Genomic DNA, 20,965 nt, shown 5'->3' with positions numbered 1-20,965 from the left:
GCCAGTCGATCGTCGTTAATAATGTCTTTAACCGCACAAATGTTTTCGTTTGTAATGCTGGTCCGAGGATAGCGATCGTGTTGCTGATTTTCCATACGTTCTCATCCTTCCTTGAACTTTTTATGCCAGGCAAACACACGCGTCCTTGACAATGTTTGATCACCGAACTGTGCAGTCAATCTCTGGCAAATTTCCGCCACTGTAACTCCTTCACGAACAAGAAATTTTATAATTATGCATTGTGCAGTGGAGGGATGCACCTCTTGCTCCAACATTGTGAGTATTACTGACCAAACAGCAGGAAATATCTAACAGCATATTCTCCCTGCTCCTAAGGGACCCACCTAAGCATAGCAGAAGCATGGGGCCAGTCCTACCAACTGTTGATGTTCAGGAACAAAAATCCTGTTTATATTTGATCGACCTTCGTATAACCGAACTTACACAATTAGACCTTAAACAATTTTAAGACCTTAAACATACTATTTTAGACATACAATGCATTGTTGTACATAGTGACATATATGCCAGTTCACGTTACGACATGCCCCATTTGGATGTGACCTAATGTTTATTATCGTATGGCATTCCTTTGACAATACTATCTTAATCATAGCTTCATCACATAGATATGTATGTATGGTTCAGCTGAAGATGACCTTATGTAAAGGGTCGAAACCGGTCCTATAGCATAATAAGTGCAATAAACAAGTACTGATAGGTGGAAATCCTTTCCTATTTCTAATTGTGTAGTTCGTCAATAGGGAAATGAAGATTATAGATTACGATAACCGAACTTACGGCGTGCTTCTTGGTAGGAAAGGCTATCCAGGGTCTTGATCTCCTGGATCTTCTTCTCACCGAGATATACCGGACAGTTCTGATCTCGGGGTGAAGAATGAAGACCAGGGCAGTTAGAGCACCTGTAAGGAGTTGTGCACTCTTCCGCACCGTGCCACATATCCCACACACAAACTTGTTTGAGCAACGAGATACCATATGCCTGAACCTCTGGCAATGATAGCAGTGCATGGGAGGCGGGATGTACGCCCTCACATCGCAGCGATAGGTTGTTACCTTGATTTTTTCTGGTAACACTGACAATTTGAAGGAGACGAATGTCTTCGGCATTGACTTTGCGCATAATGCACCGGACGTGTCTCACACCACAGTGTTTCACGTCTTCCATCAACTCATAGTCAGTGTTCAAGATGAGATCGCGGTGGAACATAACTCCATGAACCAGATTCAAGGTGTTGTGCTCCTCCACTATGACGGGAATATCGCCAAAGAGGTCGCACTTGTGCAACCGATCAGCTTGCACGGCAGTATGCGTCTATAGCAACTAACCACCAATGCACATTTTTTTTTCTTTTTCCAGATCTTCCAGTTCGCCGTAGACACCTTCTACGTGCCTACTAAACAAAATTTACTCTACCAGCTTGAAGTTACTCCCATCAGTTCTGGTAGCAACCAGAAACTTAGGAAAGCTGGATCCCATTCCTTCACGCTGCACTTGTACCCAGATGGTTGAACCCCTCGAGGAATCAAATGTTAAAGACTTCGGTGGGGGACCACCTTGGGCTGGGCGATGACATTTCGAAGCCATGCCCGAAATCATCCTCCTCGAATGCCATCCACTCCGACCAGGGGTCTCTGTAGCCGTCCGATGTTGGATGATGCCTAATACAGAATGACTGAGGCAATGAGCACTAGGACTCCCTTCCTAGAGTCACCCGCAACAGCACGTACCCCATAGCGTATACAGAGTACTAAGTATAGAGAAAAAATAAAAAACAAATAATATGTCCTTCTGGCATTCAGCTGTGTGGGGACCTGTTTATCTGGCGGATACTAATGCAAGGGTACATGAGGCCCCAACCCGCCGCTCCCTGGGTGGTTACTGCACGGGCTTTCGGGCGTAAATGCACATATAAGAGGCACATCTCCGAGCAGCACTCACAACAAGAATTTTGAATTGGTCTACAAGTTACCCTCAAAAAACAATAAAAAAGAATGAGGGGACCATGGCCACATGACCCTTTTAGTCGCCTTCTACGACAGGCAGGGATTACCTGTGAATGTATTCAGTCCCTCCCATCCACAGGGGGTCCAACACACGATACCAAACCGCGATCCATGTCCGCGCCAAGGTTGCCCCTTTTAGTCACCTCTTACGACAGGCAAGGGATACCGGGGTGTTTCCTATATCTGCGTCCCCCACCCGCAGGGGATGTTACACTTTTAGTTGCCTCTTACGACACGCAGGGGATACCGTGGGTGTATTCTTCGTCTGTATCTCCCTCACACAGGGGGTGAATTTTGGTCTGGCACTCAACGTGTTAACTGTATACCTAGGCGTAAACTGCAGTCATGTCTGACAGGCACAAACCTGAAAAACAGTTCAAGGTTCACAGTCAATTGTATAAATGCTCCTGATATACCCAACTCTTGCCACAAATAGTAATAAAATAAGCTACAAATGTGCTGTTATACAGTCCCATTCAGACGCCAAAGTGCTAGAAATTTTATCCCACAGTTCTTTTACATGTCAGTAAATCTACCAAATTAAGGCTGGTGTATTTGAGCACCTTCAAATATAAAACAGACTGAGCCAGGATTGAACCCAACATCCTCGGCTCAGAAAAGCCAGCCTTTTCTAACTTATCTGAGCAACTCAACCTGGCACAGAGTGTAGTTTGAGACAGACAGGGCAAAGGAGAGAGAGAAAGGACAGTGACCAATCGTAGAGGAGGTATTTCAACACAAGCAGTTTTCACTGTACACAGTTTGATAAAGTATACCATAAGCAATTCTGTCTTACCGGTATATGGTCCTTTTAAATGCATTAAGAGACCTAAGAAATGGCAGAATACAGTTGGATTACTTCTTTCTTCTCAAAAATCAATTGTTGATTGAATAATAATAATTGTGCCGTATGTTTTAGGCAATTCCCCCGTCCCCTTTGGACTTAGTTGGCTGCCTGGTTGCGCCTTTAAGATTGACGTTTGTTTTTTCCATTTATTATTATTATTATTAGCTATGTTTGGCCTTTTATGGGTTATTATTTATAGATGTGTCTCTAACTAGCACCTTCTTTCAACGTATTTCTGAAGGTTGATTTTCTCCCTTCGTCCCTGCGTCGCGCTACTATGGCAACGTGCCTTCCCTGCTTTTCCAGCCAATGGGGCTGGCCTTCCTTCCCTCCCTCCCGCTTGCCGCTCGCTCGCCTGTGTCGAGCTTCGGACCGAGGTCAGGAACTTGACTTGACTGCACTCGTAGCCAGCGGCCGGAGATACTCTCGGTGCCTTCAGTGACAGCGGCTGGTCCACTTGGGTTTCGAACCCTGCCTTGTCCACAGTGTGGAGGTAAGCCCTACTAACTAGATAGAATTGAAGTATTAGCGCGGGGTAGGACGAAGGGAGGATCTCACTACTGGGTGTGTAAAACGTTCAGGCGTATGACACGATTGTAATTCAGTGACTTTTTAATGTAATTGTATACGTGCAGGCACTTTGGAAATTAGCAGCCACCTCCATTGTCAATGGTTTAAGATGATGAATCGAAGCTAGTTTTTCCCTGGTATTGTATGCACTGTGTGCTTTTATATGGAGGGCAGCTGTGGAATGTTGAACTTGATTGAATGTCCTGGATGAGGTGTTATATTAAACCTTTGGGACTTAATGTCCAGTATTTATGTACTCCTTTCACAGCCTGGGGCTGTATTGAGATTTAAATTGTATTGTTCTATATTAAGGGAAAACCCACTGAGGGGTGGTGAATTTGTAATAAATGTAGTTTTCTGAAAGCAATGTTATCTTGAAACAGGCCCAGGGCTGTACGCTTTTCCTTTTTTCCTCCTTCTGGGGGAATGTTTGTAAACCTACACAGGGTACAGAGTGGTAGCCGGAGCGTGGTTGAATGGGCCTGGTTTCAATTCGAGTATTATTCCGTTTATCTTTGAGTGTACTCTTGGAATTCTTTCAACCTGTGGGTCTAACAGTGTTAGAACATTATGGCGGCTCGAGATGTCCCATATCCAGGGTCCTTGCGAAAGGAAGAGTCATTGTATGAAATGCCCATTAGGAACTTGGAGTCAAAAGGAACTGTGGAAAGCGATGAGAATTTATTAAGATCGAACCTTGATAAACCTATTACTGTGCCTGTTTATACTGATAGCGAGGTCGGTGGGGTGACGTCCTTGATCCGGGCAAACTTAACAGAGATTATCCCAGTCATGGATTTTTTGGAAACTTTTGTTGCTTCAGTTCATCAGTTAAAGTGGGTTCAAGGTCGTCTGAACCACTATTTACATAGGATCGAAGATCTGCACTCCTTAGAACTTTAGGATGATCTTAAGGGTCAGGTTGAGGCATTGCAATCGGAAACCTCCACATTAATGGAGAAGGCTGATTCATGGTTGATGAGGTTGTCAGCTAAACCTAAGAACACTTGCCTTTCCGTTACTGCGGCTGAAGGTGAATCGAATAAGGCAGTTGACAGAGTTGAGCTAAACGGGCAGTCGGACCCTTTGTCTATGCCTCTATTAAGAAATCTTGACGGCCTTTCATGCAAGGATCAGCAGTCTATTTAGGTGCTCTATAACGCGGGGTTTTCTAGTCTTCCTCAACCCTTGAGTCTTGTGCTGAAAAAGGCTTCTCGTTATTCGGTCAGCTCGGCAAGTGAGGTTGTGTTGTTCCTTTGATTTTTGGTCGAATTCCAGGACCATGCCTTGGTCTTCGGAATGTCGAACGTACAGGTCCTCCAAATTATTTACCCCTATACCACCTGTGTGTTAGCTGATAAAATCGTGGATGCCATAGCGGCCCAAACTTCCTTGCACATATTTTATTCTGGCACGTGCCCTTAATTCCCTAATTCAGAAACATTATTTTAGAGTGCAGCGTTTAGGTGAGAGCTTGTCTGATTTTATTTTTGATATTAAATTTTATGCTCGGGTGTTCGCACTTGGTTACTCTGAAGAACAAATGGTGTCTACGATCGTGGAAGGCATCTCCCCTAATTATCAGTCTTATCTGTGCTTTGCTACTCGCCCTCACACATTTATCGAACTCGAGGCTGTGATGGTATCTGCCGAGGGAGTTTGGCATGCCGACTCTCTCCGCGAGTCGAATGTACCTTTGTCAAACCAACGTACTCAGCCACCCTCGTCTGGGAAGCCTGCTCTTGTTAGGACGTGTTATGCCTGTGGGGCAATTGATCATTTGCGTAATCGATGTCCTCCTCGTACTTCCACCAATTTCTCGCCTAGTGCCGGTGGTAGTGAGAGGAATAATACGGGGTTATCGGAAGTCGTCTGCTTTCGATGTGGATTAAGGGGACACATGGCGAGGCGGTGCCCTAATCCTTCTGCAGAGCTCTGACTAGGCCAGGAGTTAGTTTCCATTCGAGCCAACCCTTCTTCCCTTGTTGTTGAGAGACGTGATTCCCATCTTCCCCTTCAGTCAGGGTTTGATTGCCCGCCCGAATGCTTGAAAATATCAGGTGATGTTAAGGGTTTCGTTCCTTTTATTTCGATCGAGTTAAATAATGAACCTGCCCAGGCACTCCTGGACTTGGGAAGTGTCTTTTCTCTCGTGAGTGAATCTTGGGTTATTTCACACATGGCCATTTGTAAAATTGCTAATATTCAGCCTGTATCCTTTTCGTGTATTTCGGCCAACCTGTCTAAACTTGAAGTAACTGATTTAATCAAATGTAAGATTCGCATTTCCCATTTTACATGGAAGTATTGCTTTTATGTGGCCAAGGATTTATCGTGTCCTGTGGTTCTTGGGGCTAATTTTTTTGCTTACGCTGGATTTGTGTTAGACATGCAAAATAGCCATTGCTGGTTCAAGTTTGCTGAACGGAAAAAAATCAGTTTGTCTTTGCGTAATTCTGCTTTAGCTTCATGTGCCGCACCCCCTCAAGGTGAAATGGCCTCTGACCTTAGCCATTTGCCGGAGGACAAGGCGCAGTGCATTAGGGAGATATGTAGTGCGTTTCCTGACGTTTTTACTGAAAAATTGGGAGTTACTAACATACTTGAGTATAAGATCGAAGTCAACGATTCCGTCCCTGTGAAGATTCCGCCTTATCGGCTTTCGCCCCCCAAAATAAAGGCGTTGAAGCAAATTATTAACAAAATGCTGGATGACGGAATCATACGTCCTCCTACTTCGTCATACTCCTGTTCCATTTTTCCAGTACCCAAACTGCAAGGTGGCTTTCGCCCTTTTCTTGACTACAGGGTGTTAAATAAGAAGATCGTATTGCAATCGGTTCCTCTCCCAGATCTGCACTCATGTTTTTCGTGGTTCAAATGGGCCAAGTATTTTACTGTCTTGGATTTGAACCAAGCTTACTACCAAATCCCCTTGGCCGAAGAATCTCGTCACTTAACTGCATTCACGACCGATTGGAACCTGTACGAATTTTGCCGCGTGTCCTTTGGCATTTCTACGGGTGCTGCCGTGTTGACCACGCTCCTTGATCACTTGTTTTCGGACATCAAATTCAGCTACGTGTACCATTATTTGGATGACGTAGTCGTGTACTTCGAAACCTTTGAAGATCATCTTCAGCATCTCAAGGAAGTCTTAACTCGGTTGCGTCAAGCCGGGTTGGCGGTTAAGCTCTCTAAGGTCTCTTTCGCTAGGCCTCAGATGTCCTTTCTTGGTCATATCGTTTCCCCTAGCGGGGTCTCGGTTGAGCAATCTCACACCCAGGCTCTTCACCAGTTCCGGCCCCCTGCGGATGTTAAAGGAGTCGCTCGGTTTGTGGGGTTGATCAATTTCTTTCGCAAGTTCATCCCAAACTTTGCTAATCGTGCTGCCCCGCTTAACTCGCTTCGTCGTAAGGGAGTTAAGTTTGAATGGGGGTCTTCGCAACAGGCGGCCTTTGAGGACTTGAAAATGGCTATAGCTAACGCCCCGGTGCTGGCTATGCCAGATTTTAGCAAGCTTTTTGTAGTTCAAACCAACACCTCCGCTGTCGCGGCGGTTTTGTTACAGGATTCGGAATTGGGTAGGCGCCCTATTGTGTACGCCTCTAGGATGCTGTCCCCGCTCGAGTCAAAGTATTCCGTTTATGAGCTTGAGGGTTCAGCGGTTTTATTCGCCCTAGAGAAGTTTAGGATGTATTTGGAGCATGTTAAGTTCCTGCTCGAAACCGATAATCAGGCGCTTAGCTGGGTCCTTGGTAAGCCTAGAAGGACCGGTCGCTTAGCCAGATGGGCTATTCGCATTTCCGCTTTCCAATTCGATGTCCACCATATCCGAGGGACGGAAAATGTCGTGGCCGATTCCTTAAGTCGAATGTTCTCTGACCACGACGGTGGTTCTTCTGATTCCCCATGGTCCGAACCTGTGCTCTCATTACCTCTCTCTGGTGGTATCCTATTGGGTACCCCTTTGTTGTTCCACCAGATTGCTAAAATTCAGGGTGAGGATCCGGTGTTGGGCCCTATTATTCAGGATCTTAAAACCGGGCAGAATATTGCCCCCTACGTCCTGAGAAACGATGTTCTGTATTGTCCTTCCCGGTCCGATAAGAAAATGAAAGTGGTTATCCCCTCAGTCTTGGTTCCGGTGATTTTTTAATATTATCACGAAACTCCTTTAGGTGATCTAGGAATGTTCAAGACTAGGGAGAAGATTTGGGAGAATTTCATCTGGAAAAGCTTAGATGGGGAAGTTCGCGAGATGGTTAAGGCCTGTAAGGTCTGTGGCCTTAGCAAGCCAACTGTGAATTAGAGAATGGGTCTCTTGTTGTCCCACCAAGCTACTAGTCCCATGGAGCGGATGTAAATTGATTACATGGGACCCCTCCCCTGGTCAAAGGGCGATGGGAATAGGTTTATTTTGGTTTGTGTGGACGGTTTACCCCTTTTTCTTGGTTTTTTTCCCACCAGACTTGCTACTGCCGAAACTACTATTAGATACCTTAAGTCCATCTTTTCATCCTTTGGGCCGTGTCAATTTTTGGTGTCCGACAATGCTAGGGCATTTACTTCGAATTTGTTTAGAAGGTTTTGTTTCAATCTTTCGATTTTCCATGTCACGATTTCTCCATTTCTTCGTTCGGCCCTCATTGCTTTCCACCATCAGGATGTGTCGAGATGGGATACCGCCCTTCCTTGGCTCGCCTTCGCCTTCAACTCCGCGGTCCATGAAGCTCACAAATTTTCTCCAGTTTTCCTAATGTGTTCCTTCATGCCAAATTCTCCTATTTCGAACTTGTGGAATATTAATGAGTTGCTTCCCGAGAAGATTGAACCTTCTAACATTAGGGAAATTTGGAAAAAAGCCAAACAACCTTAAGGTCTCCTACGAGCAGAAGTGTGCCCGCTACAATCAAGGCCACCGACCTACCGATTTGGTTGTTGGTGACAAGGTGTTTATTAAAAACTTTGTGCCATCTGGTAAGTTACTTCCCCGTTTCAGAAGCCCCTGTACTATTCTCGATTTCCTCACCCCCGTCACCTTGCTGGTCAGTGACCCGAAGACCGAGAGTTTTGAGAGTGCACCTGTCCCAGGTTAAACCCGCTTGAGAGTTGGCCTTCGTGCTTTTCATGTTTCTGTTATTTATTACTTCTTGATTTTCTTCCACCTCGGTGGGTTTTCCTATTCTTAATGGGTAATTTAATTATCTGGGCAATTTTGCCCTTCTTAATTGTTGTTTTATCTGAGCATGTTTGTAAATCCTCCTGGAGTTCCCCCATCTCCTCCTTTTCTTGACCTCCACACCGTTGATTGTGCCGCTGCGGCGCCTCGACTGACGTTCCGCCTCATCGCCTATCTATTTGCTTCGATGTGCTGCTGGCTCTCTGCTTTGTGTTTGCAGTGTCGGGAAGATCGTCGCCTGTGCCCCAAGCTTCGAGGGAGGGCCCCCCGCTGGAGCTGGTTCCTGGGCATCTTACTCTCCTGAGGCCGTGTGTCAGCAGCAGATTCTTGCAAACTGCAGCATGTATCGCCTTGCCCTAAGTTACAGGTTTCGAACTTTCTCATCTATCACCATTGTTGGGTGATGTGCTGGGCCGCCTACTCCTACGCCTTACCGTCTTGCGGACTTGTTGCCAATGCTCGCCAGTCTCGTCCAACTGTGTGTTTTGGGACTCATCAGCTCTGTCATTTGTCATCGTGTCATCCCCGGAAGACATATCATCTCTTCATATTTCATCTCTCATCTCCACAAGGAAGAGTTCGTCGAAAACAAAATGATGAAAATTGTATATCAAGTTGTATATTTGTGTAAAATTCTTGTATGTTTCTTCAAAAGGAAAGAAAAAAAGGAAAATGATGCCCCTTCTTGTGAAGGGATTCCCAAACTACCCCCCCTCCCGGTACGGGTCTTCGGAGGGGAGATCTGTGCCGTATGTTTTAGGCAATTCCCCCGCCCTCTTTGGGCTTTGTTGGCTGCCTGGTTGCGCCTTTAAGATTGATGTTTGTTTTTTCCATTTATTATTAATATTAGCTATGATCGGCCTTTTACGGGTTATTATTTACAGATGTGTCTCTAACTAGCACCTTCTTTCGACGTATTTCTAAAGGTTGATTTTCTCCCGTCGTCATTCCATCGCGCTACTATGGCAATGTGCCTTCCCCGCTTTTCCAGCCAATGGGACTGGCATTCCTCCCCTCCCTCCCGCTTGCCGCTCGCTCGCCTGTGTTGAGCTTCGGACCGAGGTCAGGGACTTGACTTGACTGCACTCGTAGCCCGCGGCCGGAGATACTCTCGGTGCCTTCAGTAACAGCGGCTGGTCCACTTGGGTTTCGAACCCTGCCTTGTCCACGGAGTGGAGGTAAGCCCTACTAACTAGATAAAATTGAAGTATTAGCACGGGGTAGGACGAAGGGAGGATCTCACTACTGGGTATGTAAAACATTCAGACGTATGACACAATTGTAATTCAGTGCCTTTTTAATGTAATTGTATACGTGCAGGCACTTTGGAAATTAGCTGCCACCTCCATCGTCAATGGTTTAAGATGATGAATCGAAGCAAGTTTTTTCCTGGTATTGTATGCACTGTGTGCTTTCATATGGAGGGCAGCTTTGGAATGTCGAACTTGATTGAATGTCCTGGTTGAGGTGTTATATTAAACCTTTGGGACTTAATGTCCAGTATTTATGTACTCCTTTCACAGCCTGAGGCTGTATTGAGATTTAAATTGTATTGTTCTACATTAAGGGAAAACCCACTGAGGGGTTTTGAATTTGTAATAAATGTGGTTTTCTAAAAGCAATGTTATCTTGAAACAGGCCCGGGGCCGTATGCTTTTCCTTCCTTCCTTCCTTCTTCTGGGGGAATGTTTGTAAACCTACGCAGGGTACAATACTAATAATAATAATAAGAAGAAAAAGCAAAAATTGGATTTTTCTAGCAAAAGCCGTTATCATAGTCTACTTTGTCAATAATTTACAACCATTAGCAGGATACAGTATATGTAATATGTGACTTACTCGTTAAGGGATCATCTAAAGTTTCCTGCATTATGGTATGATCACCTGCAAACAAAAGTGGTGGGAGCAATTGTCTCTTTATTTATAACCTATCACTTTTGTATGTTCTATTTTCAAATGATGTACCAATGACAAATTTTTGCTAGTTGAACTCAACATCTGCTACTTACTGATGGTACAGGAGCTTCAGGACAATGAATTTAGTAGACCATTGTCAACCACTACCTAGAATGAATGCTGGTCAAGTAGAACTCACATCATATTTAAAATAGCAGTAATCCATTCTTCAAGTTCACCATGAAACAAATATCCTCACTGCTGTGCCAAAACCGTGAATGTGACAATGCTCTTCCTATCCACTATTTCCCTTAAGGTCAGCCAGCTGAGGTGCTGGCTTTCTGACCCCAACTCGGCAGGTTCGATCCTGGCTTAGTCCAGTGGTATTAGAAGGTGCTCAAATACGTCAGCCTCGTGCCTGGAGATTTACTGGCACATAAAAGAACTCCTGCGGAACTAAATTCCGGCACCTCTGTGTCTCCAAAAAACATAAAGTCGTTAGTGGGATGTAAAGCCAATAACATTATTATTATTTATTTCCCTTAAGACTGGTCATGCCTCCCAGCCACATACTGATATGTAATCCAACAGAAGAATTTTCGTTCAGTTCATTTTCCTATGCATATGTGTAAAAGAAAATGAACCTTACTGTATCGTACTGTAGGAATGCATGTTTACATGACAAATTTTTTTTTTTGCTATTTGTTTTATGTCGCACCGACACGGATAGGTCTTATGGCGACAATGGGACAGGAAAGGCCTAGGAATGTGAAGGAAGTGGCCGTAGCCTTTATTAAGGTACAGCCCCAGCATTTGCCTGGTGTGAAAATGGGAAACCACGGAAAACGATCTTCAGGGCTGCCGACAGTGGGGTTCGAACCCACTATCTCCCGGATGCAAGCTCACAGCTGCGCGCTCCTAACCACACGGCCAACTCGCCCGGTCATGACAAATTTATCCACTCCTAGAGTATGATGTATGATGAATAAACCTGAAATCAATCTTTTTTTTCTTTACAATGAAACTAAAGGAGGCATTGGCAGTACTGTGATCAATTTTGAAGACTAGAATGAGGCCTCACCATTAACAACAAGAGCACAAAGAAAAATCAAAGAAGAAAATTTCTGAAGTGACATGAATTTCAGCTTGGCTATACTGCATAAAAGAGAGCAACTAATAAAACCACAGCCAAGAGGGTATCAAGGATTTAGTGAGTGGCCCTCAAGAGACAACATTTCCAATAAGTCACGCAGGCACGATGTAGCTTTAGCCTACAGCAAAAGGCAGAAAAAAAGTTATCCTGAATTTCATGGTAGTCATTGGTTTAGTGCTCTTAGGAATGTTGAAGAATATCATCTACATTAGCGGTAAATAACTTTGTAAAACTGAATCATTTGAATTAAATTTATTTCCTACTTGGGTTCCCCAGTATCCTACCTATGAATCCCAAGGCCCAATGATGTGTTTGCAAATATATTTGTCATACATTGGTTAACGGATTTAACTGCTCTGCAAATCATTACTTGAAATTGTTCTTCTAGCCAATAACTAAAGTCTTGTTTACGTTTTAGACAATTCCTGAACCAAAGAAATAGTTATAGGAACAAATGATTCAATTATTATGACAAAGAATACTGTCACCATGGGTCCAACGTGCAATATAAAGTATAAAATTATTACTAATTTTTCAAATGAGCTGACTGTAACATGTTATTCATATTTTAAAATATTTATATTTCTTATCACAACATGCATAACATGAAGATAAGTTTGAAATTAGAGTGGACACACTGGGGCTAATATGTGTTTATAGCAAGAGGAATAAATGATTGGAATAATTTACCCCAGGAGATGTTCAATAAACTTCCAACTTCTTTAAAACCGTTTAAGAAAAGACTAGGTAAACCACTGATAGGGAGTTGCCCACCTAAGCCACAACCCTAAATGCAGATCATCATCATTATTATTATTATTTGCCACAATTTAGCAAGGTCACCATATTTCTTTACTATATTGAAACAAAATCATGGGAGCTTGTATGTAAACAAAATTGGTTGATAGCACCAGGATGATAATTAATGTCATAAAAAAAATTACCAAAATTTAGTCAGTAATTTTTACTGTCACTGGAGGGCAACAGGGTAACGTGCCCAATGGCAAAACAGGCAGAAGAGGATCCATTTCCAATGTTACTGTTTCCCAACGGCTGTGGAGGTGGAAAGGGATAAAGCCAGACGGACTGGCTATAAAGGCGCTACTTAACTAATTTGGAGTCTGCGGCAGTCCATTGCAGTTTTGGAGCTTGCTACTGCCTGTCTCATACTACATGTGCTGCGGTGAAAGGCTCTGAAATCACAGTGTGTGGACCTCCTCCCTGCAAGTTGAGGTTCACCTTAAACAAAGTCATGCTTATGGCATTTTCTCCTGCTACTCCTACAAAGTCAAACGGCGATGGGATACGGATGGTGGAAGCAGATTTAGGGAAATCTGAAGCTTCTAGTCTGGACCTGCACATTGGACCAAAACCTAACATTGTTTCTTAGTTTTAACTGTATCAATACGGATCCATACGATAAAGTTCGTAAACTGTACTAAAGATCGGTAGCCACACTCATATCCCAGCTGGGAAACCACACCCAGAGGGACACCCCAATTTTGTGGAAATAACCATGAGAGAACTTTGATTATAGGATCGTGGAATATCAGAACATTACTACCAGTAGCCAGCAATACCAGACCTGGAAGACGAACGGCGTCACTCATGAGCTAGCAAAATCGAAGTTGCCCCATTAAGTGAAACTACATTACTGAATGAGGGAAAACTTACTGAATCTAGTTCAGGCTGTACCATCTTCTGGAAAGGGAAAAATGAAGGTGAACATCAAATTCATGGTGTTGGATCTGCAGTGAAAACTAAACTGGTAAACATGCTTAGGTTAAGACCTATTGCAGTTAATGAAAGACTCACGACCCTCCGCATACCAGTCTCTGGAGATAAATTCATCACTCTCATCTCCGCTTACTTTGGACAGCTCTGAAAATTCTAAGAATCAATTCTACCATCAACTGAACATAATACTTTCCAAAGTGCCCACCATGGATAAATTATTATTACTTGGCGACTTCAATGCTAGAGTGGGTAGAGATAATCGGCTATGGCGTAATGTCATAGGCAATCAAAGCATAGGAAACTGCAATGTAAATGGATTACTTCTTCTTGGCCTCTGTGCTGAGCATGAACTCTTCATCACCAACACACAATTCTGTTTACCAACCAGATACAAGACTACATGGATGCAGCCACATTCAAAACACAGGCACCTCATTGACTACGTCATAACCTGACAACGGGACAAAAGCGACGTCCTCATCACAAAGACAGCTAGAAACATCGATGACTGTTGGATGGATCATAGACTTCTTATCAGCAGAATTTTGGTGCGCCAGAAACCACACACTTGTTTCACAAACCCTTCAAGGAAGAAATTTAATACCACCAAACTTTAAAATGAAACTCTTGCTAAAGAATTCCAAAATGCCATAACAGAGCAGCTGACTTCCAAGCCAATCAATACCAAGGATGTGGAGCTGGAATGGGCCACACTTCAAACTATCTTCAAAGATTCGGCAGAAAAAACAACTGGCTATGAGAAAATGAAGATAAATGACTGGTTTGATGATAATAAAGAAAACATTCTGAAACTAATTACTAAAAAAAGGGAAGCCTACTTATCCCTTACAGTCTGGCTCCATGGCTAAATGGTTAGCGTGCTGGCCTTTGGTCACAGGGGTCCCGGGTTTGATTCCCGGCAGGGTCGGGAATTTTAACCATAATTGGTTAATCTTTATTTACTAGTTTCATTTCCGTATTGATAGTTCACTTATGTATAGACAAGAAAAGGTTCCACCTTATCAATACAATATTATTACCGTAATAGTTAGCTTGCAGGACTGGTTTCGACTTTAAATAGTCATCATCTTTCTTTTTTTATTATTATTTTGAGATAAAAATCAATGCCAGTGAAAAATTACACAGTAATTCCATAGAGATTACTGATACACATGTTTATTCTTTAGCCTACACCTTATTTTTAATATTTTCCCCAAACTGAGAAGTACAAAAAAGGCAATGTCTTCTTGATCCTGTACTACTCATTAAACATGTACAGTAATACATGATAAATTTATTCATTTCTTAGAACCATGAAACATTATCAGTCAGCAAAGCAGTACCAAGTTTATTACATACATCATTACAGACCATCATGCCTTTCAGCGTTCAGTGTGCAAGCCTCTGTTAATTTACTAAACGTTGCCAAAATCCTCTATTTGCAACTAGTGCTGTGGCCTCATTTAGTTCTACACCTTTTATCTTTAAATTGTTAGAAACTGAGTCTAACCATTGTCATCTTGGTCTACCCCTACTTCTCTTAACCTCCATAACAGAGTCCATTATTCTCCTAGGTAACCTACCCCTGTCCATTCGCCTCACATGACCCCACCACCGAAGCCAGTTTATGCATACAGCTTCATCCATTGAGTTCATTCCTAACTTAGCCTTTATCTCCTCATTCCGAGTACCCTTCTGTCATTGTTCCCACCTGCTTTTACCAGCAATCATTCTCGCTACTTTCATGTCTGTTACTTCTAACCTATGAATAAGATATCCAGAGTCCACCCAGCTTTCGCTCCCGTAAAGCAAACTTGGTCTGAAAACAGACCGATGTAAGGTAGTTTCGTCTGGGAGCTGACTCCCTTCTTACAGAATACTGTTGATTGCAACTGCGAGCTCTCTACATTAGCTTTACTGCACCTTGATTCAATCTCACAACATTACCATCCTGGGAGAACACACATCCTAAATACTTTAAATTATCTACCTGTTCCAGCTTTGTATCACAAATCTGACATTCAATTCTCTTGGATTTCTTACCTGCTGACATCAATTTAGTCTTCGAAAGGCTAATTTTCATACCATACTCATTGCACCTATTTTCAAGTTCCAAGGTATTAGACTGCAGACTTCCGGCACAATCTGCCAGTAAGACCAAGTTGTCAGCATAGGCCAGACTGCTTACTACATTTCCACCCTCCTGAATCCCTCCTGCCACTTTATATCTTTCAGCAGCTGATCCATCTATACTACGAACAACAAAGGTGAAAGATGACAGCCTTGTCTAACCCCTGTAAGTACCCTGAACCAAGAACTCATTCTACCGTCAATTCTCACTGCAGCCCAGCTGCCAACATAAATGCCTTTGACTGATTTTAATAATCTACCCTGAATTCCACAGTCCCCTAGTATGGCTAACATCATCTCCCTTGGTACCCTGTCATACGCTTTCTCTAGATCTACGAAACATAAACGTAACTGTCTATTCCTCTTGTTGCATTCTTCAATAACCTGGCGCATACTGAAAATCTGATCTCAACAGCCCCTCTGTGGTCTGAAACCACACTGGTTTTCATCCAACTTCCTTTTAATCGCACTCTCCCTCCCAAGATGCCAGTGAATACTTTGCCTGGTATACTAATTAATGAGATACCTCGATAGTTGTTGCATTCCTTCCTGTTCCCTTGCTTATAGATATGCAATTACTGCTTTTGTCCAATCTGAAGGTACCTTACCAACACTCCACGCTAATTTTACTACTCTATGAAGCCATTTCATCCCTGCCTTCCCACTATACTTCACCATTTCAGGTCTAATTTCATCTATTCCTGCTGCTTTATCTCACTGGAGTTTATTTACCACCTTTTCCACTTCTTCAAGGGTAAATTCAACAACATCATTTTCCTCCTCCCCGTGAGCTTGGTTGTTCGCGACACCACCAGGAATATTTCCTTTTATGTTGAGAAGATTTTCAAAATATTTCCTCCAACCATCAAGTGATTCCCTGGGACCTATTATGAGTTTACCTGAAATACCCAAAACACTGTTCATTTCATTTTTTCCTCCCTTCCTAAGATAATTTATTACTGTCCAGAAACGTTTACCTGCTGCTTGACCTAGCCTTTCCAGGTGATTACCAAAATTTTCCCTAGACTTCTTTTTGGATTCAACAACTATTTATTTCGCTCTATTTCATTCAGCTGCATACAAATTCCCTGTATGCATCAGCCCTTGTTTGGAGCCATTTCTGATAAGTCTTCTTTTTATGTTTACAAGCTGCTCTCACTTCATCATTCCACCAATATGTTCGCTTTTTCCCATCATTACACACAGGTGTTCCTAGGCATTCCCTTGCTGTTTCTGCTACAGCATCTCTTTCTATATCCTGAACCTGCTTACTGTCCACTGATCAGAACTTCTCGCTAATCACATCCATGTAGTTTTGTCTAATTTTCTCGTCCTCGAGATTTTCTACCCTTATTCATTTGCAGACAGACTTGACTTTCTCCATTCTAGGTGTAGAGATAGCCTATTTAGTTCACTACAGATCAGATGGTGGCCTGTATCATCAAAAAATCCCTGAAAAACCTGTACATTCCTAACAGATTTCCTGAATTCAAAGTCGGTTGTGATATAATCTATTATGGATCTGATACCCCTACCCTCCCATGTGTAGCAGTGAATAGCCTTATGCTTGAAGAATGTATTCCTAACTGCTAAACCCATACTATCACAGAAGTCCAGCAAACGCTTCCCATTCCCATTAGCTTCCATATCTTCCCCACATTTACCAATAACCCTTTCGTATCCTTCATTTCTATTCCCAACTCTCGCATTGAAATCGCCCATTAGCACTATTCTATCCTTGCTGTTGACCCTGACCACGATGTCGCTCAATGCTTCATAAAACTTGTCAACTTCATCCTCATCTGCACCCTCACATGGTGAATACACGGAGACAATTCTAGTCCTAATTCCTCCAACTGGCAAATCTACCCACATCATTCGCTCATTTACGTGCCTAACAGAAACTATGTTGCGTGCAATGGTATTCCTGATAAAGAGCCCTACCCCAGACTCTGCCCTTCCCTTTCTAACACCTGTCAAGTACACTTTATCATCTCCTATCCCTTCCTCGTTATCTCCCCTTACCCGAATATCACTTACTCCTAGCACATCCAGATGCATCCTCTTTGCAAATCAGCCAGTTCCACTTTCCTTCTTCCATAAGCCCCATTAATATTGATCGCTCCCCATCGACTTCCATTTAGTTCGCCAAGTTGTTTCCAAGGAGTCCCTTGCCTGTCAAATTGGAGTGGGACCCCGTTACTCCCATAGGTCCAAGGCTTGCTTAAAATGTTTTGAGCTCAGTAAATTTGTGAAGCAGGATGCTACCCTACTTACACATAGTCCAAGTGAGGATCTCTACTCTAATGGGTTATTGACCACCGGTGGATTGTCTAGTCCTAGCCGCCTGAGCACAAGGAGGGTCATGACTCAGAATATATCCGAGATGCCCACTCCAATTCCGTAGCAACTGGTATCCCGACTCTCAGGACCACTTACTAGGCCACTCAGCCGTTGCCCATGGTTCACAAACTAGGGCGCGACTACAGTAACCCACACCATGAACCATACTCAGTTTATTGCATGTCAGAAATGGAGTGGTATTGTGGTGGAGAATATGGATGGAAGCACATATGCGAGTTGCAGGAATGCATGATTAAAATCCTATGAAATGGCCGAGAATGAACCTGGGACCCCAAGACCCAAGGGTGAAGACAATGACCAGTCAGGCACGAAGCTGGAGATTACTCTACTGTCTCTACAATTCAGCCTTCAGGGAAAGGAGTCAACACAGGATACATATATGAAATAACAGTGTATTCTACTAGCTACTTTGCATGAGAGTGGTCCTTCATCGTTTTCTTTACACAGTAGTGTGTTCGTGTTTACATACTATGTATAAATGACGCAGGAAAGTGCGGTCCCATTCACCGCATAGTGCCAGTGATTGCCGAGGCTAGGGAAGTAATGATGAACAATACCAGCTAACAATGCCAGTGTAAAATATACTAAAGAAATTTGTTCTAAAATTCATCATCACTCCTAATAAGTTTGCCCAGTTGTACTTCCTTCTAAAATAATCAGCAGCACAATCACCACTCTTAAGAACAATTTAATGGATGTATAACGTATCATGCCCGAAGTCCACGGTTCAGACTCTAAAATACCAGCCCCAATTTTTCCCATGGTAAGGAATATGCAGGAATGATAAATATGTGTTGTCCCTCTAAAAGATTTCATTAGATAAAATCAAAGCCTGACAAGCAAATTTAACCACTTCTAGTCATAAATTTTTAACATGAACTAACAAGGAATCCCTTCCGTCTGCTAAACTCCAATCTGATTGAGGTTTCATATGACGACTTCAGGAGGAATGTTTTATTCAGCCATATCAAAAGAAGATGTCCAGTCATATATTTAGTACTGTACCTGTTTCAGGGGTGTCAAAGTTTGCTCATTTAAGCACCGCATAGAAAGAAGTAGCGGTGGGAAGCAGGTACATGCGGCGTGGCCTGCAAATTCATGTGTCACACTGTCGCTCTTTCTTTCACACACACACTCTCTCCCTCTCTCTACTTCCCTAAACTCTGCAATCGCTGCCACTCCATCGAGGCGAATGGGACGCCAGGCAAATGCTGGGGCTGTACCTTAATTAAGGCGACGACCGCTTCCCTGACATTCCTAACACCTTCCTGTCCTTGCATCACAGAATAGCTTCAATGTGTTACTGCCACGTTAATGCATCATAAAAGAAAAGGTTTTATAAATCAATAATTGTCATTTTCTTTACACGGTAGTGTGTCCGTGTTTACATACTATGTATATATGACGCAGGACAGTGCGGTCCCATTCACCGCATAGTGCCAGTGATTGCCGAGGCTAGGGAAGTAATGTATGTGGGTGAGAGAGAGAGAAGAAGTGAGAGCACGACACATGAATCAGCCAGCTGCCTCACCGCTACTCTTGCCTATGCGGTGCTTAAATAAGCAAATTTTGACACCCCAAGACAGGTGCTAAATATACGACTGGGCAACTAATTTTGATATGGCTGAATAAAACATTCCTACTGAAGTTATCGTACCAAATCTCAATCAGATCGGAGATTAGCAGATGGAAAGGTTTCCTTCTAAGTAATGAACATAGCTTAATAAGACAAAGACACCAGTACATAATAGCACCAGCAAACTAAATTCTTTACAATTTCAAACAAATTTCATCATTAACGATCATTTAACCGACATGCAATGCAAGGAAATAAAAGAATAATCACCTTTTCTGAAAGGAAAGCTTCAATTTTAGGCAATGGACAATTCCGAATCTCATCTTGATGAATTACTTTATTTAAGTTTACTTGTATAAATAATGTTGCTGCCTTCAATAATGCTGGCATATTATATTTTTCTGCCATTTCTCGGACTGACAGGCAGTTTGTAATGTCTAGATATCTGTCTAAATATTCCGCACAGTAACTTTTGATCTTAGAAACAAGAAAGTGGTTAGCAAGTCTTAATAATTCTGCAACATTATTCTTGTCAATAACCACAGAACCAGTATACATATAGTTTAAAAGACATTGAAATACATCCGAATTTTGACAGGTAACAGTTAACCGTTCCTTCACAGTTCTGTGCATTTTAAGTATAGAATCGAAGTATGGTGAGCACGAAGCCAAGACATTTCTATGTGCTTTAAACTGTTTTCCTTCAACATACAAAGTTACGTCACAAAATCTTCCTTGTTCCTTCTGTAACTTAAGTTTCTCCAGTATAGCGTTCCCATGCTGATTCTCTGTGAAGTTCATAGGATTATTTGACAGAGTTGTCAAAGCCATTTTGACAGGTTAACAATCACAATAAAAACAACATATTTCACGTGTCTTCAGCACACTATTATTTAATTCCGTAAAAAACTTGGGGCAAACTTTGCCCACAATATCTACAGGCTCATGATTGCATGATTCGTATAGTGCATACTTTGACAGCTACCGGCAAAACATAAACAACCACAAAAATAAAAAAATAACAACAGAAGTAACATATTTCAGATACGGCAAGATAGCAAACATTCCAAAGATAATAATTTCCAAACACAGCCACCAGGAACGCTACAGCAACAGCAAAACCAGCATTGCTATATGACATAATAGTGGCCTAATGCAATAAAAAATAAGTAAGGAAAAACCCTTCACACCAGAATTTCATTCATGAACACCGTACATATGGAGATAAAAATTATCGCTATACAAAAAGGTACAGTCCCTACCATAACCAACTACAGTTACAAGCCGGAATCATGCAAGTTTGGCTACGTGAAGCGGAGGCCAATGTGAAAGCGCGGGAGCTATGTTGATATGTGGTGAACTTCCTCTTGTGTTTCATTTCATTTTCCACGAGTATAAATAAGTAGGTAAGTAATTGAATAAGGGAAGGCACAGGTTGGCAGATTTAATCCTGGCTCATTCCGGTGGTATTTGAAGGTGCTC

General features: G+C 42.7%; 1 protein-coding gene across 1 annotated transcript in view; it reads right to left on the bottom strand.

The window, feature by feature from the left end:
* The window catches only part of LOC136863480 (zinc finger protein 879), a 218,936-nt gene extending 198,622 nt beyond the window's left edge, over positions 1 to 20,314 (bottom strand). The window contains exon 1 of the mRNA XM_068225955.1: positions 19,754 to 20,314. Within this exon, the coding sequence (XP_068082056.1) occupies positions 19,754 to 20,314 (561 nt within the window). The remainder of the gene's footprint in view (positions 1 to 19,753) is intronic.
* Between the last annotated feature and the right edge of the window lie 651 nt (positions 20,315 to 20,965).

This window comes from Anabrus simplex, chromosome 2 (assembly GCF_040414725.1).
Source record: "Anabrus simplex isolate iqAnaSimp1 chromosome 2, ASM4041472v1, whole genome shotgun sequence".
Classification (NCBI taxonomy): domain Eukaryota; kingdom Metazoa; phylum Arthropoda; class Insecta; order Orthoptera; family Tettigoniidae; genus Anabrus; species Anabrus simplex.
Note: the sequence above shows the minus strand (reverse complement) of the source record. Positions and strands in the feature narration are given on the sequence as shown.